Genomic DNA, 27116 nt, shown 5'->3' on the forward strand with positions numbered 1-27116 from the left:
TTGAAAGTTAACGGTAGTGAAATTTTATCAAATATTTTCAAAATAATTTTGAGAAAAAAAATATAAAAAAAGAAAAATATTTGAAAAAAAAAAAAATTTAAAGATAATATTTCTGTAGTAAATGATTTCAAATAACCTATCAAATTGGAAATATTTTAAAGTGTTAACAATAATTAAAAATCAATAACTAAAATACAAACACAAATAATTGGGTAATGAAAACATCATTAATGTTGCAAATTTTTAAAAATTATGTTAAAAAAATATGATTTTACTATTTTCTTTAAAATTACGTCGATTTTTTATGCAACCTCGCACTTAAGTTGAAATTTGAACTTTTGAAATTAAAATCCCAAAATTAAAACAAAAAAGTGATCAATATGAGAGGATATATTTTATATCAAGAATTGAGTACTATTTCTGTAAACGAAACTCAATAAGAATTATAAATGTTTGTTTTGCCTTACATACAAATACTATATACGATTTTACCTTTAGTAAAACGGATCTAAAAGATATAGGATTATTACCGTATTGATGACATATTAAAATTGAAATTAATTGTCTTAATATACATATATATGTGATCCAAGTTTTCAACAATTCTATAAAGGACCCGTTAAAATATTACTTTTGGTTTTCAGTCTTGATAGGAGTTTTTAGAAAATATAGGAGCTGATTGAAAAAGTTTGCCCATAAATATGTTTCTTCATATATAATTAAAAATTATTAGAATCGGTTCAAAATTGACTATAATTTCAGTGTTTAAACTTCTTTTAGAATATCAATATTAGAAAAAAATTAATGAAATTTAACTGAAATTGGTTTATAAATGACGGTAGCTCCTATATTTAGTTATAGCTTTAATATTAAGTCCACTTCCACTGCTCTTAAGTGGAAATAATTTACCACTTGATTTAATTTTTTTTGATTTAACAGCAAATAATTGGAACACATATTCAATTATCATTTCTATATAAAATATAAAACACAAAAATCGGTAAAAATTTAAACCAGTTTTGTAACTGGTGTAAACAACTTTTATACAGTTTCAAATTTTTAACAATTTTGATAAAATTTCCATGTGACTTATAGAGAATCTAAATTAACTCATAAACGTAAATATACTTTTTTAAAATTTTCTGAAATGTCCGTAATAGAGGTTTTACCCACATTATTGTTAATGAAAAACAAAGTTTAAATTTCCAAAAAAGGACTCTGTTATGCCAGAATTTTGTTCTTACGCGGTAAGCAGGCAAATAATATTAGAGCAAAGTATAAGTACTTACATTTTGGGTGAATACCTATCTACTTATTATTATTATTCGAAGATAACTGAAAGTACTTACCCAAATGTTTTTAATTTAAAACCGATCCTACATTTATTTTCTATATTTTTTAGTCTGTTCTTGTTACTGCTTTAACAAGTAATTATATCTGGAATGGTTTTTACACAATGTAAACATCAATACTGCTTTAAAAAACTTATTGACTAGGATAAGAACCACTTACTAATTCCTTATTAGATATACGCTATAGACAATAAGCTACACAAATATTTGTGTAATTGACAACGACCACTCATTATCAAGTAATGTATGATATAACTACATTACCTAAAATATTGAAATATCTCATCTAAGCGGCATTTGGCATATGAAAAAGCTCTAAATCTTTTTTTCAAAATTAATTTAACAATAAAAAGTATATTTATTAGAATTAAATTAGAACACTAAACGCTATATAAATAACTATTCAAAATTGAGATTTTGGTGGGTATAACCTTTATGTTAGTGCGATACATTCCCAGCAAAAACAGGGTAATGACTTGTACTTTCTTAATAACATGCTTTTCAATGACTGCATTACTTAGAATTAGTGTAGTGTAACTTACAAATAATATACTGTGTAAGTACTTACATGCAATATCGTTCTCGAACTTTGTCTTTAACACAGAAAATTGTAAGAACTAATAATAGACACAGTGGGCGTATCTTCAGAAAACAAACTACTCACTATTTACAGGCGATCGAAGTAAGTACTTACGTTACTCCCAATTTATAAGCGAGAGTGATAAGTACTTGCCTTCAATGTCATCCCCGTGTTAAAATAATGACTAAAATGCTATTGTGTAAGTAAATTTTAGCGTTTTAACTCTTTTAATGAAAGTTTTTGCTGGTCATATACCAATTTTCCGTTTTGTTTTGCCTTTTTTAATAATAATTCTTAAAAATTGTAATTTCCAATTTTCTGATCAAGATCAAATTTTTTAAACAATTCTTTACAGGACTATGCAATTAGTCTTTTTGGATTAATCCTATAAAAATATTTTTTTAATCAAAATATCAAATATTAAATAGGATTTCATTTTTAAAAGAAATGCAGAGTCGTTTTAGATAAATTTGATGCTAAAAAGAACTTAAAATACAATATTAAGAATAAGTGCTATTTAACTACGTTCTACTTAATTACAATACTTAACTTTACTACATTTATGATGTAAACGTAAAAACTAAAACTCATGTTTTCACGAAAATTACAAAAAATAAAAATTAAAATATATTTTTTGAATCTGGTTAACTTTTTCAAATCTCATGATTTGTTTAAAAATTATTTAAGAAAATAGTAAAATGGTATTAAACGTTAAATACACATTGTAGTAAAAGAGCGATATGTTAAAAGATGTCATAAAACAAAAAAAAAAAAAACTAATCAATAACGAATTTTCAACTAATTACAGTAAATATTGAAAATGATGAGTGAAAATTATTTGGAATGTCGTACATTACCAACAATAAACGAGACATTTCCACAATTTAGTACAAGACCACCACAGCAGCAACAACAATCTCATCAGCCAGTTACAGTAAACGCAGCATCAACGGCTATCACTGAAGGAATATCTAGGAATAATTTAATACTTTCACCACTAGATTTATCATTACGAGCTGGAGTTAATATTGTACCCATTACCCCACCCTCAACACCATCGCCGCCCAGAAAACGTACAAGATTTATGTCAGACGAACATTTTTTGTGGCGTCCGCATGTCATGGGAGCAACGGTAGCCGGCGAAGCAAGCAACTCAACAACAGAACAACACAACTTTTTACACACAATGACCTACACAAGACGTGATGAATTAAACTCATCATATGGTTTGAATGAGGAGTCATACAATACGGCCGCCACAACACAAAGTTTCAATATTGATAATAATAAAGAAATAATCAACAATTTTGGTGAAATAACAAGGAGTCAACGAAGCGGAAGTACTTCAACAATAGATGAGTATCAACGACACAACCATCAGCACTCACGCCAACAGCAGCATCTGCAACTACAGCAACATCATCACCAACGTAGAGATATGGCAACAATTTATGTGGACGATGAAACAATTGTATTGACCGAAGATGAGGATGAAGAAGATGATGAGGAAGAAGATGGCGAAAATGAAGAGGATGAGGAAACACTTTTGAGTTCTCAAGAACTAAATGAAGACGATGAAACTAATGAGCCACCACATAAATCATCTCAAAGTCCCCAAAGCTCACGCCACGAAAACCTTAATTCACAAACACAAGACAACAGTAACGCAGATCTAGATGAAGAAGAAGAATATGTTGACATTATAGGTAATGATGATGAGGATGACATAAATCCATTGTCAGCCCGAGCCATCACAATGTTACGTTTACAAAGTCAAGCGGATTTAGAAAAAGAGCTAGAAAAGGATGGCAATGTATTGACACGCAATAAGTTGATCTATGAAAATGAAGAATTGCACAATCGTGCTGTAGATGGTCTGGCCAAGTTATTCGATAAAGATTTTCAAAGACGTCAAGAGGATAATCAAGAAAAATTTGATAAAGGCAAGACATACATAGATTTAACTAATTACCAAAAAGACAACGTTAAAACGTTTGTGAACACTACACCTCACCAGCAAGATAAGGAACAACAGCAGCAATTTATGATTTCCTCACAACTGCCATCAACCTCAAGACCATATAAGACTCACAAAACCGAACGTAAACGCATGAAGCTACGCAAACACATGTCATTGGATGAGGAAACTATTAGTCCTGTTTCTGGCACTATTATACGTAAATTGCGCGATGATGAAGAGTTGGTAGTGCGTAAAGGTGACATTGATCCGGCTTTCAATGTCGTTGAGGTTACGGAGGAAGCTAAAGCTATATTGGCCAGTATTGATAATAAGATTGGAGCTTATTTGTGTCAACTATGTCGCACCTTGTACGATGATGCTTTTAAGTTGGCTCAACATCGTTGTCCGCGTATTGTTCATATTGAGTACAAGTGCTCGGAATGTGAAAAGGTAAGTTTTTAAAAATACTTTTTCTTAAATATAAAATAAATTATGCGTGACATATTCTCTGTAAAAAAGTTGTCTTTTTTATAAAGCGACCAAAATTTAAAGATTTTATTTATTTTTACACACTTTAGGTTTTTAATTGTCCTGCAAACTTGGCCTCACATCGCCGTTGGCATAAACCTAAATCCGAAATTTTAGCCAATAGTCAATCCAAAAAGAGAGCACATGCCGAACGTAACTCTCAAACGGGATCCAATAGCTCCGATAAGATTGATGATGGAGTTGATGGTATATTTCCTTGCAATCAATGTGGCAAGACATTCCGACGGTAATTTTATTTACAAATAAACCAAAACAAATTACAACAAATTTATAATTATTAACAATTTTATTTTCAGACATGCCTATCTCAAAAAACATCAGGCTTCACATCAAATTTTAGAGAATCTTAAATCAATGGATATATTTAAAAATTCCACTGAAACCTCAACAACATTCCAGTCTACTAACCCACATTTGAGAAATTCATCGCTACCAACTGCTCAGAGAATACAACCAAATCCTCTATATCCCTCATTACAACATCCACGACCTTATCCGGCACGTTTTGCAGGTTTTCCCTTTTCCACTCCATTCGATCATCGACGTTTCTATACTTTAGGAGAATTTTATCTCTCACAACAATTGGAACGTTCTTCTGCTTTCCAGTATGTACAGGCCAATCATTTGCGTAATTTAAGTAATGTTGCTGGAAATTTTATTAATAGACCAGTGGTGCCTTCACCTATTATACCACTGCCAGTAAAATGACAAAATATTCTGCGTCCTGTGCCGAGAATAGCTTTAACATCAACGGTAACAGCGACCACCTCTATAAGCCAGGAAATTACCACGAACAATACAACAACAGCAACGCCATCAGTTTTGCCTCTATCTAGTGCCCCAACTAACAATAACAATTCAAATTTACCACCAATATCCACATTTAATTGGCTGCCAAATGCTTCTACTAACCTAACTAGTCACACATCTACGAATTCAAATTCTCGTTCTGATTTAGAAGATATTTAGATAAGATGCAAATTATTAAAGAACAAACAAAATCATTCTGTAGTTAAGAATTATTTATTAAAAAATATTATTGTTAGACAAATATTAAAATCAAATTTACATTTAAATTTAAATAAATTACATTCTGTTAAACTTATCGTTAATTCTTTGATTTTGTCTGCATACGAAAGATGCCCATTTTCAGGTAATAGGAAATAACATGAGCCATATAGGTTTCTTCGTGAACACCATGAAAGAGATACGATTGAGGGCCAATGGCATAGAGAAAAATGTCATTGGGAGCTTCAGCGGTATGATTTAAATCCAGAAAAACAGTAAGTACTACGGTGTTGTTTGAGGTGAAACTGGTAAAGTACATGTAGATTATAAGCGAATTAAAATTTTCATATATTTTGTTTCGTATTTCCATTTTCAAAACATAAACTGAAAATGACTTAACATTGATTGACTATAATCTAGTCTAGTCCATAGTGAAGTCTATAGACAAGTCTAGTTTATATTCTAGTTTTTTGTCAAGTCTATAGTCTAGTTTTTAGTCAAGTCTATAGTATAGTTTATAGTCTAGTCTATAGTCTAGTCTATATGCTATAGTCAAGTCTATAGACTAGTTCATAGTCAAGTATATATAGTATAGTCTATAATCTAGTCTATAGTCTAACCTTTAGTCTAGTCTATAGTATTGTCTATTGTTTAGTCTATAATCTAGTCTATAGTCAAGTCTATTGTCTATTCTATAGTTTATTCTATAGTCTAATCTATAATCTAGCCTATAGTCTAGTCTATAATCTAGTCTAATATTATTATTTAACATTATATTTTATAATTATTAATTAACTTACCCTGGATATTTGAAGGTTTCCTTAATTGTCTCATCCAAATCCCAAAGTACTCTTCGAAAATCTTTCACTTCATCACTTTTTACTACCGTTTCGGCCACAAATAAATAACCAACATCATTGCGCTTTAAAACATCCAACGATTTTATAACCATATTTGTTAAATTTGGTCCTTTATCGGTTATATCACCATTAGCAAATACACCTAAAACATAATCCATAACTGAACCCTTAAGTCTAGACAAACCTCTAGGTGTCTGCACTAATTTAAAGCTAACATTTTCCGATATTTTATGAGATTGCCAATCCTTTAACAAATTACGTTTATCCATAGAATCGCAAACAGATTCATCAATAATACTGCGATTAGAAACTGGAACCTTGGATATTAAAGTTTGGCGACCGCCACCCATTACAACATTAATATTTCGCCCTTCTTTAGATTTTATCAATTGTAAGGCTACATCTTGACAATTTATCTTTAGGTTATCTGGTATATAGCCATCACATTCCCAGTTGGTATCACTAGTGTGAGCATATAGAGCGGCTACTAAAGGTCCAGTTACGCGGCGTGTGGTTACAAACCCAGTGCGTAAATTTAAAGCTTTGGCTTGTTTCAATATACTGCTAATATGAAATGAATCATTTGATGCTTGCTGACAATTACGGGGATTAACACGTTTATCCACTCCCCCTAAACCGTTGAGAGTACGAACACCGCCAAATAATGCAGTGGCCAAGGAAAAAGCATCGCATGTCGGTTCAAAACTACAGCTGCTCTAAATCAATAATAATTTACTTAAGATCATTATATCACCAGTATTTAAGTATACCTACTTTCAATATACCCAAATGAGGAAATGAATCCCATATAAAATGATTAATTTCACTGTTATTGTCTTCTTTCATAAATCTGGCACGCGATAACATATCGCTATTAACACCTTCAGCTATAAAAATTATTACATTTTCTACTTCTCCCCGTTGTTCTTTTTTAACAATAACAGATTTTAACTCTTCAATACCCTTTTCATACCAGACTTCTTGTTGTGGAGGTAATTTTAATTTCCAATAGGGCACACTCTCCACATCAGCAGTCTCGGTATCTACCTCGTAACGCACAGTTAGACCAATACATAAAACGGAAACTAATAGAGAAATTAAAATTGTTCCAGCCACTAAAAATAATTGTGTGGATTTAAATTTTCTTTTAGTTGTCACTAGTCTCTGTGTATCCATTATGATAAGAGGTTTCAAAGAAGACTAAATTAAGTTCTAAGTATTGTTATTATTTTTTAAATATTAATGCAACTAGTAGACCAGATCTTATCTGATCTTTATGGATTTGTAAAGATAAAGAATTGTCATTTAATAAAATATGACTTATCTTAAGTATTTCTTTAGTTACTTTTGTTTATTATGCTCCCTTCTATGTGTGCGTCTATTTTTCGAAAATCGTATTGTTTGATAAAATAATCGAGAGTTCATAAAAAACTCTAAAATATTACTTTAGTAAAGGGTGTACAAGATTCGGAACAAGCGAAATCTGTGATAACTTTTATTTCATACTAAAAACCGATATTTTCAGTGAAAACATAAAAGTCCGTTTTGCTCGAAAACTATAAGAGATACAGCAAAAACAAGTGAAATCTCTTAAAGTTTTCGAGAAAAACGGACTTTTATGTTTTCACTCAAAATATCGGTTTTTAGTATGAAATAGAAGTGGTCACAGATTTCCCTTGTTTTTTAGTATGAAATAGAAGTGATCACAGATTTCCCTTGCTTTTGTTGTATCTCTTATAGTTTTCGAGAAAAACGGACTTTTATGTTTTCACTCAAAATATCGGTTTTTGGTAGGAAAATAAAGTGATAACAGATTTCACTTGTTTTTGCTGTATCTCTTATAGTTTTCGAGCAAAACGGGCTTTTATGATTTCACTCAAAATATCGGTTTTTTAGTATGAAAAAAAAGTGATTACAGATTTTGCTTGTTTTTGCTGTACCTCTTAAAGTTTTCGAGAAAAACGGACTTTTACGTTTTCAATCAAAATATCGGTTTTTAGTATGAAATAAAAGTGATCACAGATTTCGCTTGCTTTTGCTGTATCTCTTATAACATAAAAGTCCGTTTTTCTCGAAAACTATAAGAGATACAGCAAAAACAAGTGAAATCTGTGATCACTTTATTTTCCTACCAAAAACCGATATTTTGAGCGAAAACATAAAAGTCCGTTTTCTCGAAAACTATAAGAGATATAGCAAAAACAAGCGAAATCTGTGATCACTTTTATTTCATAATAAAAAACCGATATTTTGAGTGAAAACATAAAAGTCCGTTTTTCTCGAAAACTATAAGAGATACAGCAAAAACAAGTGAAATCTGTGATCACTTTATTTTCCTACCAAAAACCGATATTTTGAGTGAAAACATAAAGTCCGTTTTTCTCGAAAACTATAAGAGATACAACAAAAACAAGGGAAATCTGTGATCACTTCTATTTCATACTAAAAACCGATATTTTGAGTAAAAACATAAAAGTCCGTTTTTCTCGAAAACTATAAGAGATACAGCAAAAACAAGTGAAATCTGTGATCACTTTTATTTCCTACCAAAAACCGATATTTTGAGTGAAAACATAAAAGTCCGTTTTTCTCGAAAACTAGAGATACAGCAAAAACAAGTGAAATCTGTGATCACTTTTATTTCATACTAAAAAACGATATTTTGAGTGAAAACATAAAAGTCCGTTTTTCTCGAAAACTATAAGAGATACAGCAAAAACAAGTGAAATCTGTGATCACTTTTTTTTCATACCAAAAACCGATATTTTGAGTGAAAACATAAAAGTCCGTTTTTCTCGAAAACTATAAGAGATACAGCAAAAACAAGGGAAATCTGTGATCACTTCTATTTCATACTAAAACCCATATTTTGAGTGAAAACATAAAAGTCCGTTTTTCTCGAAAACTATAAGAGATACAGCAAAAACAAGGGAAATCTGTGATCACTTTTATTTCATACTAAAAACGGATATTTTGAGTGAAAACATAAAGTCCGTTTTTCTCGAAAACTATAAGAGATACAGCAAAAACAAGTGAAATCTGTGATCACTTTATTTTCCTACCAAAAACCGATATTTTGAGTGAAAACATAAAAGTCCGTTTTTCTCGAAAACTATAAGAGATACAGCAAAAACAAGCGAAATCTGTGATCACTTTTATTTCATACTAAAAACCGATATTTTGAGTGAAAACATAAAAGTCCGTTTTTCTCGAAAACTAGAGATACAGCAAAAACAAGTGAAATCTGTGATCACTTTTATTTCATACTAAAAAACCGATATTTTGAGTGAAAACATAAAAGTCCGTTTTTCTCGAGAACTATGAGAGATACAGCAAAAACAAGTGAAATCTGTGATCACTTTATTTTCCTACCAAAAACCGATATTTTGAGTGAAAACATAAAAGTCCGTTTTTCTCGAAAACTATAAGAGATACAACAAAAACAAGGGAAATCTGTGATCACTTCTATTTCATACTAAAAACCGATATTTTGAGTGAAAACATAAAAGTCCGTTTTTCTCGAAAACTATAAGAGATACAGCAAAAACAAGCGAAATCTGTGATCACTTTTATTTCATACTAAACAACCGATATTTTGAGTGAAAACATAAAAGTCCGTTTTTCTCGAAAACTATAAGAGATACAGCAAAAACAAGTGAAATCTGTGATCACTTTTATTTCCTACCAAAAACCGATATTTTGAGTGAAAACATAAAAGTCCGTTTTCTCGAAAACTATAAGAGATACAGCAAAAACAAGCAAATCTGTGATCACTTTTATTTCATACTAAAAACCGATATTTTGAGTGAAAACATAAAAGTCCGTTTTTCTCGAAAACTATAAGAGATACAGCAAAAACAAGCGAAATCTGTGATCACTTTTATTTCATACAAAAAACCGATATTTTGAGTGAAAACATAAAAGTCCGTTTTTCTCGAAAACTATAAGAGATACAGCAAAAACAAGTGAAATCTGTGATCACTTTATTTTCCTACCAAAAACCGATATTTTGAGTGAAAACGTAAAAGTCTGTTTTTCTCGAAAACTACAAAAGATACAGCAAAAACAAGCAAAATCTGTGATCACTTTATCTTTCTACCAAAAACCGATATTTTGAGTGAAAACATAAAGGTCCGTTTTTCTCGAAAACTATAAGAGATACAGCAAAAACAAGTGGAATCTGTGATCACTTTATTTTCCTACCAAAAACCGATTTTTGAGTGAAAACATAAAAGTCCGTTTTTCTCGAGAACTATGAGAGATACAGCAAAAAACAATGGAATCTGTGATCACTTTATTTTCATACCAAAAACCGATATTTTGAGTGAAAACATAAAAGTCCGTTTTTCTCGAAAACTATAAGAGATACAACAAAAACAAGGGAAATCTGTGATCACTTCTATTTCATACTAAAAACCGATATTTTGAGTGAAAACATAAAAGTCCGTTTTTCTCGAAAACTATAAGAGATACAGCAAAAACAAGCGAAATCTGTGATCACTTTTATTTCATACTAAAAACCTATATTTTGAGTGAAAACATAAAAGTCCGTTTTTCTCGAAAACTATAAGAGATACAGCAAAAACAAGTGAAATCTGTGATCACTTTATTTTCCTACCAAAAACCGATATTTTGAGTGAAAACATAAAAGTCCGTTTTCTCGAAAACTATAAGAGATACAGCAAAAACAAGCAAATTCTGTGATCACTTTTATTTCATACTAAAAACCGATATTTTGAGTGAAAACATAAAAGTCCGTTTTTCTCGAAAACTATAAGAGATACAGCAAAAACAAGCGAAATCTGTGATCACTTTTATTTCATACTAAAAAACTGATATTTTGAGTGAAAACATAAAAGTCCGTTTTTCTCGAAAACTATAAGAGATACAGCAAAAACAAGTGATAATCTGTGATCACTTTATTTCCTACCAAAAACCGATATTTTGAGTGAAAAACGTAAAAGTCCGTTTTTCTCGAAAACTACAAAAGATACAGCAAAAACAAGCAAAATCTTGATCACTTTATCTTTCTACCAAAAACCGATATTTTGAGTGAAAACATAAAGTCCGTTTTTCTCGAAAACTATAAGAGATATAGCAAAAACAAGCGAAATCTGTGATCACTTTTATTTCATACAAAAAACCGATATTTTGAGTGAAAACGTAAAAGTCCGTTTTTCTCGAAAACTATAAGAGATACAGCAAAAACAAGTGGATATCTGTGATCACTTTATTTTCCTACCATAAACTGATATTTTGAGTGAAAACATAAAAGTCCGTTTTTCTCGAAAACTATAAAAGATACAGCAAAAACAAGCGAAATCTGTGATCACTTTTATTTCATACCAAAACCGATATTTTGAGTGAAAACATAAAAGTCCGTTTTTCTCGAAAACTATAAGAGATACAGCATAAACAACCTATATTTTGAGTGAAAACATAAAAGTCCGTTTTTCTCTAAAACTATAAGAGATACAGCAAAAACAAGTGAAATCTGTGATCACTTTATTTTCCTACCAACAACCGATATTTTGAGTGAAAACATAAAAGTCCGTTTTTATCGAAAACTATAAGAGATACAACAAAAACAAGGGAAATCTGTGATCACTTCTATTTCATACTAAAAACCGATATTTTGAGTGAAAACATAAAAGTCCGTTTTTCTCGAAAACTATAAGAGATATAACAAAAACAAGGGAAATCTGTGATCGCTTTTATTTCATACTAAAAACAGTAAACAATAGTGAAAACATAAAAGTCCGTTTTTCTCGAAAACTATAAGAGATACAGCAAAAACAAGCGAAATCTGTGATCACTTTCATTTCATACTAAAAACCGATATTTTGAGTGAAAACATAAAAGTCCAATTTTCTCGAGAACTATAAGAGATACAACAAAAACAAGTGAAATCTGTGATCACTTTATTTTCCTACCAAAAACCGATATTTTGAGTGAAAACATAAAAGTCCGTTTTTCTCTAAAACTATAAGAGATACAGCAAAAACAAGGGAAATCTGTGATCACTTTTATTTCATACTAAAAAACCGATATTTTGAGTGAAAACGTAAAAGTCCGTTTTTCTCGAAATCTATAAGAGATACTGCAAAAACAAGCGAAATCTGTGATCACTTTTATTTCATACTAAAAAACCGATATTTTGAGTGAAAACATAAAAGTCCGTTTTTTTCGAAAACTATAAGAGATACAGCAAAAACAAGTGAAATCTGTGATCACTTTATTTTCCTACCAAAAACCGATATTTTGAGTGAAAACGTAAAAGTCCGTTTTCTCGAAAACTACAAGAGATACAGCAAAAACAAGCAAATTCTGTGATCACTTTTATTTCATACTAAAAACCGATATTTTGAGTGAAAACAGAAAAGTTCGTTTTTCTCGAAAACTATAAGAGATACTGCAAAAACAAGCGAAATCTGTGATCACTTTTATTTCATACTAAAAAACTGATATTTTGAGTGAAAACATAAAAGTCCGTTTTTCTCGAAAACTATAAGAGATACAGCAAAAACAAGTGATATCTGTGATCACTTTATTTTCCTACCAAAAACCGATATTTTGAGTGAAAACGTAAAAGTCTGTTTTTCTCGAAAACTACAAAAGATACAGCAAATACAAGCAAAATCTGTGATCACTTTATCTTCCTACCAAAAACCGATATTTTGAGTGAAAACATAAAAGTCCGTTTTTCTCGAAAACTATAAGAGATATAGCAAAAACAAGCGAAATCTGTGATCACTTTTATTTCATACTAAAAACCGATATTTAGAGTGAAAACGTAAAAGTCCGTTTTTCTCGAAAACTATAAGAGATACAGCAAAAACAAGTGATATCTGTGATCACTTTATTTTCCTACCATAAACTGATATTTTGAGTGAAAACATAAAAGTCCGTTTTTCTCGAAAACTATAAAAGATACAGCAAAAACAAGCGAAATCTGTGATCACTTTTATTTCATACCAAAAACCGATATTTTGAGTGAAAATATAAAAGTCCGTTTTTCTCGAAAACTATAAGAGATACAGCAAAAACAAGCGAAATCTGTGATCACTTTTATTTCATACTAAAAAACCGATATTTTGAGTGAAAACATAAAAGTCCGTTTTTGTCGAAAACTATAAGAGATATAGCAAAAACAAGCGAAATCTGTGATCACTTTATTTTCCTACAAAAAAACGATATTTTGAGTGAAAACATAAAAGTCCGATTTTCTCGAAAACTATAAGAGATACAGCAAAAACAAGCGAAATCTGTGATCACTTTTATTTCATACTAAAAACCGATATTTTGAGTGAAAACATAAATGTCCGTTTTTCTCGAAAACTATAAGAGATACTTTTATTTCCTACCAAAAACCGATATTTTGAGAGCAAACATAAAAGTCCGTTTTTCTCGAAAACTATAAGAGATACAGCAAAAACAAGTGAAATCTGTGATCACTTTATTTTCCTACCAAAAACCGATATTTTGAGTGAAAACATAAAAGTCCGTTTTTCTCGAAAACTATAAGAGATACAGCAAAAACAAGCGAAATCTGTGATCACTTTTATTTCCTACCATAAACCGATATTTTGAGTGAAAACATAAAAATCCGTTTTTCTTGAAAACTATAAGAGATACATCAAAAACAAGCGAAATCTGTGATCACTTTATTTTCCTACCAAAAACCGATATATTGAGTGAAAACATAAAAGTCCGTTTTTCTCGAAAACTATAAGAGATACATCAAAAACAAGCGAAATCTGTGATCACTTCTATTTCATACTAAAAACCGATATTTTGAGTGAAAACATAAAAGTCCGTTTTTCTCGAAAACTATAAGAGATACAACAAAAACAAGGGAAATCTTTGATCACTTTTATTTCATACTAAAAACAGATATTTTGAGTGAAAACATAAAAGTCCGTTTTTCTCGAAAACTATAAGAGATGCAGCAAAAACAAGGGAAATCTGTGATCACTTTTATTTCATACTAAAAAAACGGATATTTTGAGTGAAAACATAAAAGTCCGTTTTTCTCGAAAGCTATAAGAGATACAGCAAAAACAAGGGAAATCTGTGATCACTTTTATTTCATACTAAAAACCGATATTTTGAGTGAAAACATAAAAGTCCGTTTTTCTCGAAAACTATAAGAGATACAGCAAAAACAAGCGAAATCTGTGATCACTTTTATTTCATACTAAAAAACCGATATTTTGAGTGAAAACATAAAAGTCCGTTTTTCTCGAAAACTATAAGAGATACAGCAAAAACAAGTGAAATCTGTGATCACTTTATTTTCCTACCAAATACCGATATTTTGAGTGAAAACATAAAAGTCCGTTTTTCTCGAAAACTATAAGAGATATAGCAAAAACAAGCGAAATCTGTGATCACTTTTATTTCATACTAAAAACCGATATTTTGAGTGAAAACGTAAAAGTCCGTTTTTCTCGAAAACTATAGAAGATACAGCAAAAACAAGCGAAATCTGTGATCACTTTTATTTCATACTAAAAAACCGATATTTTGAGTGAAAACATAAAAGTCCGTTTTTCTCGAAAACTATAACAAGCGAAATCTGTAATTACTTTTATTTCATACTAAAAAACTGATATTTTGAGTGAAAACATAAAAGTCCGTTTTTCTTGAAAACTATAAGAGATACAGCAAAAACAAGTGATCACTTTATTTTCCTACCAAAAACCGATATTTTGAGTGAAAACATAAAAGTCCGATTTCTCGAGAACTATGAGAGATACAGCAAAAACAAGTGAAATCTGTGATCACTTTATTTTCCTACCATAAACCGATATTTTGAGTGAAAAAATAAAAGTCCGTTTTTCTCGAAAACTATAAGAGATACAACAAAAACAAGGGGAATCTGTGATCACTTCAATTTCATACTAAAACCGATATTTTGAGTGAAAACATAAAAGTCCGTTTTTCTCGAAAACTATAAGAGATACAGCAAAAACAAGCGAAATCTGTGATCACTTTTATTTCATACTAAAAAACCGATATTTTGAGTGAAAACATAAAAGTCCGTTTTTCTCGAAAACTATAAGAGATACAGCAAAAACAAGCGAAATCTGTGATTACTTTTATTTCATACTAAAAAACTGATATTTTGAGTGAAAACATAAAAGTCCGTTTTTCTTGAAAACTATAAGAGATACAGCAAAAACAAGTGAAATCTGTGATCACTTTATTTTCCTACCAAAAACCGATATTTTGAGTGAAAACATAAAAGTCCGATTTTCTCGAGAACTATGAGAGATACAGCAAAAACAAGTGGAATCTGTGATCACTTTATTTTCCTACCAAAAACCGATATTTTGAGTGAAAACATAAAAGTCCGTTTTTCTCGAAAACTATAAGAGATACAACAAAAACAAGGGAAATCTGTGATCACTTCTATTTCATACTAAAAACCGATATTTTGAGTGAAAACATAAAAGTCCGTTTTTCTCGAAAACTATAAGAGATACAGCAAAAACAAGGGAAATCTGCGATCACTTTTATTTCATACTAAAAAACCTATATTTTGAGTGAAAACTATAAGAGATACAACAAAAACAAGGGAAATCTGTGATCACTTCTATTTCATACTAAAAACCGATATGTTGAGTGAAAACATAAAAAGTCCGTTTTTCTCGAAAACTATAAGAGATATAACAAAAACAAGGGAAATCTGTGATCACTTTTATTTCATACTAAAAACAGTAAACAATAGTGAAAACATAAAAGTCCGTTTTTCTCGAAAACTATAAGAGATACAGCAAAAACAAGCGAAATCTGTGATCACTTTCATTTCATACTAAAAACCGATATTTTGAGTGAATATATAAAAGTCCGTTTTTCTCGAAAACTATAAGAGATACAGCAAAAACAAGTGAAATCTGTGATCAATTTATTTTCCTACCAAAAACCGATATTTTGAGTCAAAACATACAAGTCCGATTTTCTCGAGAACTATAAGAGATACAGCAAAAACAAGTGAAATCTGCGATCACTTTATTTTCCTACCAAAAACCGATATTTTGAGTGAAAACATAAAAGTCCAATTTTCTCGAGAACTATAAGAGATACAACAAAAACAAGTGAAATCTGTGATCACTTTGTTTTCCTACCAAAAACCGATATTTTGAGTGAAAACATAAAAGTCCGTTTTTCTCTAAAACTATAAGAAATACAGCAAAAACAAGGGAAATCTGTGATCACTTTTATTTCATACTAAAAAACCGATATTTTGAGTGAAAACATAAAAGTCCGTTTTTCTCGATATAGCAAAAACAAGCGAAATCAGTGATCACTTTTATTTCATACTAAAAAACCGATATTTTGAGTGAAAACGTAAAAGTCCGTTTTTCTCGAAAACTATAAGAGATACAGCAAAAACAAGTGAAATCTGTGATCACTTTATTTTCCTACCAAAAACCGATATTTTGAGTGAAAACGTAAAAGTCCGTTTTTCTCGAAAACTACAAGAGATACAGCAAAAACAAGCAAAATCTGTGATCACTTTATTTTCCTACCAAAAACCGATATTTTGAGTGAAAACATAAAGGTCCGTTTTTCTCGAAAACTATAAGAGATATAGCAAAAACAAGCCAAATCTGTGATCACTTTTATTTCATACTAAAAACCGATATTTTGAGTGAAAACGTAAAAGTCCGTTTTTCTCGAAAACTATAAGAGATACAGCAAAAACAAGTGCTATCTGTGATCACTTTATTTTCCTACCAAAAACCGATATTTTGAGTGAAAATGTAAAAGTCCGTTTTTCTCGAAAACTACAAAAGATACAGCAAAAACAAGCAAAATCTGTGATCACTTTATTTTCCTACCAAAAACCGATATTTTGAGTGAAAACATAAAAGTCCGTTTTTCTCGAAAACTATAAGAGATATAGCAAAAACAAGCGAAATCTGTGATCACTTTTATTTCATACTAAAAACCGATATTTTGAGTGAAAACGTAAAAGTCCGTTTTTCTCGAAAACTATAAGAGATACAGCAAAAACAAGTGATATCCGTGATCACTTTATTTTCCTACCATAAAGTGATATTTTGAGTGAAAACATAAAAGTCCGTTTTTCTCGAAAACTATAAGAGATACAGCAAAAACAAGCGAAATCTGTGATCACTTTTATTTCATACTAAAAAACCGATATTTTGAGTGAAAACATAAAAGTCCGTTTTTCTCGAAAACTATAAGAGATACAGCAAAAACAAGGGAAATCTGTGATCACTTTTATTTCATACTAAAAACCGATATTTTGAGTGAAAACATAAAAGTCCGCTTTTCTCGAAAACTATAAGAGATACAACAAAAAAACATAAAAGTCCGTTTTTCTCGAAAACTATAAGAGATACAGCAAAAACAAGCGAAATCTGTGATCACTTTTATTTCATACTAAAAACCGATATTTTGAGTGAAAACGTAAAAGTCCATTTTTCTCGAAAACTATAAGAGATACAGCAAAAACAAGTAAAATCTGTGATCACTTCATTTTCCTACCATAAACCGATATTTTGAGTGAAAACAAAAAAGTCCGTTTTTCTCGAAAACTATAAGAAATACAGCAAAAACAAGCTAAATCTGTGATCACTTTTATTTCATACTAAAAACCGATATTTTGAGTGAAAACATAAAAGTCCGATTTTCTCGAAAACTATAAGAGATACAGCAAAAGCAAGCGAAATCTGTGATCACTTTTATTTCATACTAAAAACCGATATCTTGAGTGAAAACATAAAATCCGTTTTTCTCGAAAACTATAAGAGATACAGCAAAAACAAGTGAAATCTGTGATCACTTTATTTTCCTACCAAAAACCGATATTTTGAATGAAAACATAAAAGTCCGATTTTCTCGAAAACTATAAGAGATACAGCAAAAACAAGCGAAATCTGTGATCACTTTTATTTCATACTAAAAAACCGATATTTTGAGTGAAAACATAAAAGTCCGTTTTTCTCGAAAACTATAAGAAATACAGCAAAAATAAGCGAAATCTGTGATCACTTTTATTTCATACTAAAAACCGATATCTTGAGTGAAAACATAAAAGTCCGTTTTTCGCGAAAACTATAAGAGATACAGCAAAAACAAGTGAAATCTGTGATCTCTTTATTTTCCTACCAAAAACCGATATTTTGATTGAAAACATAAAAGTCCGATTTTCTCGAAAACTATAAGAGATACAGCAAAAACAAGCGAAATCTGTGATCACTTTTATTTCATACTAAAAACCGATATTTTGAGTGAAAACAGAAAAGTCCGTTTTTCTCGAAAACTATAAGAGATACAGCAAAAACAAGCGAAATCTGTGATCACTTTTATTTCATACTAAAAACCGATATTTTGAGTGAAAACATAAAAGTCCGTTTTTCTCGAAAATTATAAGAGATACAGCAAAAACAAGCGAAATCTGTGATCAATTTTATATCATACTAAAAATCGATATTTTGAGTGAAAATATAAAAGTCCGTTTTTCTCGAAAACTATAAGAGATACAACAAAAACAAGCGAAATCTGTGATCACTTCTATTTCATACTAAAAACCGATATTTTGAGTGAAAACATAAAAGTCCGTTTTTCTAGAAAACTATAAGAGATACAACAAAAACAAGGAAATCTGTGATCACTTTTATTTCCTACCATAAACCGATATTTTGAGTGAAAACATAAAAGTCCGTTTTTCTCGAAAACTATAAGAGATACATCAAAAACAAGCGAAATCTGTGGTCACTTTATTTTTCTACCAAAAACCAATATATTGAGTGAAAACATAAAAGTCCGTTTTTCTCGAAAACTATAAGAGATACAGCAAAAACAAGGGAAATCTGTGATCACTTTTATTTCATACTAAAAAACCGATATTTTGAGTGAAAACATAAAAGTCCGTTTTTCTCGAAAACTATAAGAGATACAGCAAAAACAAGGGAAATCTGTGATTACTTTTATTTCATACTAAAAACCGATATTTTGAGTGAAAACATAAAAGTCCGTTTTTCTCGAAAACTATAAGAGATACAACAAAAACAAGGGAAATCTGTGATCACTTTTATTTCCTACCAAAAAAAAAACATAAAAGTCCGATTTTCTCGAAAACTATATAAGATACAGCAAAAACAAGCGAAATCTGTGATCACTTTTATTTCATACTAAAAATCGATATTTTGAGTGAAAACAGAAAAGTCCGTTTTTCTCGAAAACTATAAGAGATACAGCAAAAACAAGCGAAATCTGTGATCACTTTTATATCATACTAAAAAATCGATATTTTGAGTGAAAATATAAAAGTCCGTTTTTCTCGAAAACTATAAGAGATACAGCAAAAACAAGAAAATCTGTGATCACTTTTATTTCATACTAAAAAACCGATATTTTGAGTGAAAACATAAGGATCCGTTTTTCTCGAAAACTATAAGAGATACAGCAAAAACAAGGGAAATCTGTGATCACTTTTATTTCATACTAAAAACCGATATTTTGAGTGAAAACATAAAAGTCCGTTTTTCTCGAAAACTATAAGAGATACAGCAAAAACAAGGAAATCTGTGATCACTTTTATTTCATACTAAAAACCGATATTTTGAGTGAAAACATAAAAGTCTGTTTTTCTCGAAAACTATAAGAGAGATACAGCAAAAACAAGGGAAATCTGTGATCACTTTTATTTCATACTAAAAACCGATATTTTGAAGAAAACATAAAAGTCCGTTTTTCTTGAAAACTATAAGAGATACAGCAAAAACAAGTGAAATCTGTGATCACTTTATTTTCCTACCAAAAACCGATATTTTGAGTGAAAACATAAAAGTCCGTTTTTCTCGAAAACTATAAGAGATACAGCAAAAACAAGCGAAATCTGTGATCACTTTATTTCATACTAAAAAACCGATATTTTGAGTGAAAACATAAAAGTCCGTTTTTCTCGAAAACTATAAGAGATACAGCAAAAACAAGCGAAATCTGTGATCACTTTATTTTCATACTAAAAACCGATATTTTGAGTGAAAACATAAAAGTCCGTTTTTCTCGAAAACTATAAGAGATACAGCAAAAACAAGCGAAATCTGTGATCACTTTATTTCATACTAAAAACTGATATTTTGAGTGAAAACATAAAAGTCCGTTTTTCTCGAAAACTATAAGAGATACAGCAAAAACAAGCGAAATCTGTGATCACTTTTATTTCATACTAAAAACCGATATTTTGAGTGAAAACATAAAAGTCCGTTTTTCTCGAAAACTATAAGAGATACAGCAAAAACAAGTGAAATCTGTGATCACTTTATTTTCCTACCAAAAACCGATATTTTGAGTGAAAACATAAAAGTCCGTTTTTCTCGAAAACTATAAGAGATACAGCAAAAACAAGCGAAATCTGTGATCACTTTTATTTCATACTAAAAACCGATATTTTGAGTGAAAACATAAAAGTCCGTTTTTCTCGAAAACTATAAGAGATACAGCAAAAACAAGTGAAATCTGTGATCACTTTATTTCCTACCAAAACCGATATTTTGAGTGAAAACATAAAAGTCCGTTTTTCTCGAAAACTATAAGAGATACAGCAAAAACAAGCGAAATCTGTGATCACTTTTATTTCATACTAAAAACCGATATTTTGAGTGAAAACATAAAAGTCCGTTTTTCTCGAAAACTATAAGAGATACAGCAAAAACAAGCGAAATCTGTGATCACTTTTATTTCATACTAAAAACCGATATTTTGAGTGAAAACATAAAAGTCCGTTTTTCTCGAAAACTATAAGAGATACAGCAAAAACAAGTGAAATCTGTGATCACTTTATTTTCCTACCAAAAACCGATATTTTGAGTGAAAACATAAAAGTCCGTTTTTCTCGAAAACTATAAGAGATACAGCAAAAACAAGCGAAATCTGTGATCACTTTTATTTCATACTAAAAACCGATATTTTGAGTGAAAACATAAAAGTCCGTTTTTCTCGAAAACTATAAGAGATACAGCAAAAACAAGCGAAATCTGTGATCACTTTTATTTCATACTAAAAACCGATATTTTGAGTGAAAACATAAAAGTCCGTTTTTCTCGAAAACTATAAGAGATACAGCAAAAACAAGCGAAATCTGTGATCACTTTATTTCATACAAAAACCGATATTTTGAGTGAAAACATAAAAGTCCGTTTTTCTCGAAAACTATAAGAGATACAGCAAAAACAAGCGAAATCTGTGATCACTTCTATTTCATACTAAAAACCGATATTTTGAGTGAAAACATAAAAGTCCGTTTTTCTCGAAAACTATAAGAGATACAACAAAAACAAGGGAAATCTGTGATCACTTCTATTTCATACCTAAAACCGATATTTTGAGTGAAAACATAAAAGTCCGTTTTTCTCGAAAACTATAAGAGATACAGCAAAAACAAGCGAAATCTGTGATCACTTTTATTTCATACTAAAAAACCGATATTTTGAGTGAAAACATAAAAGTCCGTTTTTCTCGAAAACTATAAGAGATACAGCAAAAACAAGCGAAATCTGTGATCACTTTATTTCATACTAAAAACCGATATTTTGAGTGAAAACATAAAAGTCCGTTTTTCTCGAAAACTATAAGAGATACAGCAAAAACAAGGGAAATCTGTGATCACTTCTATTTCATACTAAAAACCGATATTTTGAGTGAAAACATAAAAGTCCGTTTTTCTCGAAAACTTAAAGAGATACAACAAAAACAAGGGAAATCTGTGATCACTTCTATTTCATACTAAAAACCGATATTTTGAGTGAAAACATAAAAGTCCGTTTTTCTCGAAAACTATAAGAGATACAGCAAAAACAAGTGAAATCTGTGATCACTTTATTTCATACTAAAAACCGATATTTTGAGTGAAAACATAAAAGTCCGTTTTTCTCGAAAACTATAAGAGATACAGCAAAAACAAGCGAAATCTGTGATCACTTTTATTTCCTACCAAAAACCGATATTTTGAGTGAAAACATAAAAGTCCGTTTTTCTCGAAAACTATAAGAGATACAGCAAAAACAAGCGAAATCTGTGATCACTTTATTTTTCTACCAAAAACCGATATATTGAGTGAAAACATAAAAGTCCGTTTTTCTCGAAAACTATAAGAGATACAGCAAAAACAAGGAAAATCTGTGATCACTTTTATTTCATACTAAAAAACCGATATTTTGAGTGAAAACATAAAATCCGTTTTTCTCGAAAACTATAGGAGATACAGCAAAAACAAGGGAAATCTGTGATCACTTTATTTCATACTAAAAACCGATATTTTGAGTGAAAACATAAAAGTCCGTTTTTCTCGAAAACTATAAGAGATACAACAAAAACAAGGGAAATCTGTGATCACTTTTATTTCATACTAAAAACCGATATTTTGAGTGAAAACATAAAAGTCCGTTTTTCTCGAAAACTATAAGAGATACAGCAAAAACAAGGGAAATCTGTGATCACTTTTATTTCATACTAAAAACCGATATTTTGAGTGAAAACATAAAAGTCCGTTTTTCTCGAAAACTATAAGAGATACAGCAAAAACAAGTGAAATCTGTGATCACTTTATTTTCCTACCAAAAACCGATATTTTGAGTGAAAACATAAAAGTCCGTTTTTCTCGAAAACTATAAGAGATACAGCAAAAACAAGCGAAATCTGTGATCACTTTTATTTCATACTAAAAAACCGATATTTTGAGTGAAAACATAAAAGTCCGTTTTTCTCGAAAACTATAAGAGATACAGCAAAAACAAGCGAAATCTGTGATCACTTTATTTCATACTAAAAACCGATATTTTGAGTGAAAACATAAAAGTCAGTTTTTCTCGAAAACAATAAGAGATACAGCAAAAACAAGCGAAATCTGTGATCACTTTATTTCATACTAAAAACTGATATTTTGAGTGAAAACATAAAAGTCCGTTTTTCTCGAAAACTATAAGAGATACAGCAAAAACAAGCGAAATCTGTGATCACTTTTATTTCATACTAAAAACCGATATTTTGAGTGAAAACAGAAAAGTCCGTTTTTCTCGAAAACTATAAGAGATACAGCGAAATCTATGATCACTTTTATTTCATACTTAAAAACCGATATTTTGAGTGAAAACATAAAAGTCCGTTTTTCTCGAAAACTATAAGAGATACAGCAAAAACAAGTGAAATTTGTGATCACTTTATTTTCCTACCAAAAACCGATATTTTCAGTGAAAACATAAAAGTCCGTTTTTCTCGAAAACTATAACAAGCGAAATCTGTGATCACTTTTATTTCATACTAAAAAACTGATATTTTGAGTGAAAACATAAAAGTCCGTTTTTCTTGAAAACTATAAGAGATACAGCAAAAACAAGTGAAATCTGTGATCACTTTATTTTCCTACCAAAAACCGATATTTTGAGTGAAAACATAAAAGTCCGATTTCTCGAGAACTATGAGAGATACAGCAAAAACAAGTGAAATCTGTGATCACTTTATTTTCCTACCAAAAACCGATATTTTGAGTGAAAACATAAAAGTCCGTTTTTCTGGAAGTGTATAAGAGATACAGCAATAACAAACAAAATTTGTGATCACTTTTATTTCATTTTAAAAACCGATATTTTGAGTGAAAACATAAAAGACCATTTTTCTCGAAAACTATAAGAGATACAGCAAAAACAAGCGAAATTTGTGGTCTCTTTTATTTCATACTAAATAACCGATATTTTGAGTGAAAACATAAAAGTCCGTTTTTCTCGAAAACTATAAGAGATACAGCAAAAACAAGTGAAATCTGTGATCACTTTTATTTTATACTAAAAACATAAAAGTCCGTTTTTCTCGAAAACTATAAGAGATACAGCAAAAACAAGTGAAATCTGTGATCACTTTTATTTTATACTAAAAACCGATATTTTGAGTGAAAACATAAAAGTCCGATTTTCTCGAAAACTATAAGATTTACAACAAAAACAAGCGAAATCTGTGATCACTTTTAGTCATACTAAAACCGATATTTTGAGTGAAAACATAAAAATCCGTTTTTCTCGAAAACTATAAGAGATACAGCAAAAATAAGTGAAATCTGTTATCACTTTATTGTCCTACCAAAAAGCGATATTTTGAGTGAAAACATAAAAGTCCGTTTTTCTCGAAAACTATAAAAGATACAGCAAAAACAAGGGAAATCTGTGATCACTTTTATTTCATTCTAAAAACCGATATTTTGAGTGAAAACATAAAAGTCCGTTTTACTCGAAAACTATAAGAGATACAGCAAAAACAAGCGGAATCTGTGATCACTTTTATTTCATACTAAAAACCGATATTTTGAGTGAAAACATAAAACATACCGACATTTTGAGTGAAAACGTAAAAGTCCGTTTTTTAGCATTTGGAAAAATTGACGAACTTTCAATAATTTCCAAAGAAGGAAAAAGGACCAAAAAGTAAAATTTAAAAAGAAAATAAAAGAATCTTTAAATTGTTACAATGAAGAAGTCCTAAAGTCTTCATTAGAGAAAAACATATTTCTTCAAGTTTTTCTCAAACATACATTTTATTATAATTCAATAAATTACTTAAATCTAAGTAATCAAATCAATATTTATAAAGATAATATTGATATAAAATTTATAGAAAATTATTTACCACACTTCCGGTGTGGTTTGTTTGTTTTAAATGTCAATAACAAAGTAAATTGGTCAATAATGTGACAAATGACAATTTTTGTTTTTTGAAATTAATATTGTAAACAAAAAAAATTGTCTAAATTACAGACAAGACCACTTGCTGACCAACAGTCAAATTAAGTTGAAGACAGGATATAACAACGACATGAAACACACATGCAATACACATTTACCTTTTTGAAAAATAACTTCAAAGTGATACCAAAGACAGTTATTATTTGATTGGGAAAAATTATAAATTGTAAACAAAAATAGAAAATTATAGTTAGTTTTGTATTTGACATTATGACAATTTGTTTTGGATTTAAATTGAAATCGAAAAAAATACTTGCCACCCCATTTATTTAGGGCTTTTTAAAATTGATTGTTTTCAATATAATCTACAAAAATGTATAAAGAATAGTGGTCAAAAATCTAAAAAAAAACTAATAATTTTTCATTCGTATATATTCGTTTTAATTGAAAATAAATATTTAAAATAAAACAAACAAGGTTTTATATGTATGACACTATACTTAGAACTATCTACTCATATTTTACAGCGACATATAGAAAATAATATGAAAAAAAAAGAAAAATCAAACCCATTAATAAATACTTTAGTACTTACATACATACATTTTATATTGTTTAATAATTACATGCCATTTGCTATTGCAACAAATCAATTGTTTATTTGTCATTTCAAATGTATTTTAAACTATTTGTCCAAATGCACATATGTACGTACATTTGCCCATAATAAGTTTAACTTCCTTTATTCATTTTCAGTGTAGTAATGGCCTGGTAAATGCATATTTGACATTGGTATGAATTTAATAAAAGTTGCATATTGCAGCAGTAAATGGCACGAAACAATTGACAAATTAACAAATAAATTATTTATGAATTTTAATGTTAATTACAGGATTTTAACCCTAAACAAGAGGTCTAATTGAGGTTGTTATAAATAGTATTGGAAACATTTTAAGTAAATAGAAATTGGTTTTAATTAATAACGATTCAAATGTACACTTAATAATAATGTAGATGAAATAAAATAAAAATAGAAATGGAAAAACTAAACATGTGAAAATGTAAAAAATTTTCAATTTTCATAACTTTGAAAATTAACGTGGCGTTTACAAAAAACTATACATACAATAAATAAATGCATGAATAAACCATCTTTCATTAAACATCCCATACAACAGGTACATTATACAAACTTAAAACATCCCATACAATAAGTACATTATACAATTTATAATTCCTAACTTGCGAATTCTTGACTTCGTCTAATATTTGTTATTATATTCTTAGTCGAACTCTAGAAGCTCCGAATTCTTTTTGACTTTGTATAATTAATTTTTTAACTACGTAGATTAAACTTAGACCTGAAATTAACAGAAACCTCGACAGAATACGGCGATAAAATTCCTTTTTCTCCCACTTGTCTAGCTAACGCCGTTAAACGATTCATTCCCGAATAACCATCGTTCAACCACCACTTCCCGAATAATCATCGTTCAACGATCACTTCCCGAATAAGCATCGTTCAACAATCACTTCCCGAATAATCATCTTTCAACGATCACTACTTGATCAACCATCATTCAACGATTGCCTCAAGAATAACCCTCGTTCAATAATCACCTCCTTAATAATCACCATTTACCGATCGCCTCCCGAATCTTTCAACGATCACATTCCCGAATAACCATCTTTCAACGTTCATCTCCCGAATAGCCATCGCTCAACCCCGAATAGCATCGTACATTTAAGTAGGCCATAAGTAATTTAAGGTTTGAATAATAAAGCTTTGTTCCGAATTGCACATTAGATTTTAAATATTTGTATTTTCGTTTAAAGGAAGCAGACCTTTAAACTGAACCTGGACAAGCTGAGTCATACCTCAGCTGAAAAAATATACTGCATTACACTTATACAGTACATTAATTTGTAAGATTGGTTAGTTATGTACTGATTCTCATAAAATCGGTAGAATTTTTTGATCGTTAAAAACATACTTATGTCGAATTTTAGCGATACATATATTTCTATTTTAAAGTCAATAATGAGGCTTAAAGTTATTTTATGTCGAATTTCATCACTATTCTCTTATTTTAAAGA

The 27116-nt window shown here is 29.9% G+C and overlaps 3 protein-coding genes across 3 annotated transcripts in view; 1 reads left to right on the plus strand and 2 right to left on the minus strand.

Annotated features, from left to right (window-relative positions):
* LOC111684256 (palmitoyltransferase ZDHHC16) overlaps positions 1-27116 on the minus strand; it is a 177265-nt gene that overhangs the window by 57093 nt on the left and 93056 nt on the right. The window lies entirely within an intron of this gene.
* LOC111684246 (serine/threonine-protein kinase pakF) lies at positions 2753-5442 on the plus strand. Its single transcript, XM_023446379.2, has 3 exons — positions 2753-4342; positions 4471-4667; positions 4738-5442. The coding sequence occupies exons 1-3, from the start codon at positions 2753-2755 to the stop codon at positions 5147-5149; spliced, it is 2199 nt and encodes a 732-aa protein (XP_023302147.2). The 3' UTR covers positions 5150-5442.
* On the minus strand, positions 5454-7490 carry LOC111684254 (alkaline phosphatase 4). Its single transcript, XM_023446387.2, has 3 exons — positions 7084-7490; positions 6250-7025; positions 5454-5754 (listed from the first exon to the last, which is right to left on the minus strand). Exons 1-3 carry the CDS (start codon positions 7483-7485, stop codon positions 5550-5552), a joined length of 1383 nt encoding a protein of 460 aa, XP_023302155.2. The 5' UTR covers positions 7486-7490; the 3' UTR covers positions 5454-5549.

This window comes from Lucilia cuprina, chromosome 4 (genome assembly GCF_022045245.1).
Source record: "Lucilia cuprina isolate Lc7/37 chromosome 4, ASM2204524v1, whole genome shotgun sequence".
NCBI lineage: Eukaryota > Metazoa > Arthropoda > Insecta > Diptera > Calliphoridae > Lucilia > Lucilia cuprina.

Bases quoted from the DNA above. Each gene is read 5' to 3' on its own strand.
- LOC111684246 (XM_023446379.2), top strand. From the start codon at position 2,753: ATGATGAGTGAAAATTATTTGGAATGTCGTACATTACCAACAATAAAC. The intron at 4,343-4,470 runs GTAAGTTTTTAA...TACACACTTTAG, and splicing joins AGTGCTCGGAATGTGAAAAG to GTTTTTAATTGTCCTGCAAA. The intron at 4,668-4,737 runs GTAATTTTATTT...TTTTATTTTCAG, and splicing joins TGTGGCAAGACATTCCGACG to ACATGCCTATCTCAAAAAAC.
- LOC111684254 (XM_023446387.2), bottom strand. From the start codon at position 7,485: ATGGATACACAGAGACTAGTGACAACTAAAAGAAAATTTAAATCCACA. The intron at 7,026-7,083 runs GTAGGTATACTT...TTATTGATTTAG, and splicing joins CTCATTTGGGTATATTGAAA to AGCAGCTGTAGTTTTGAACC. The intron at 5,755-6,249 runs GTAAGTTAATTA...GTACTTTACCAG, and splicing joins GAAACCTTCAAATATCCAGG to TTTCACCTCAAACAACACCG.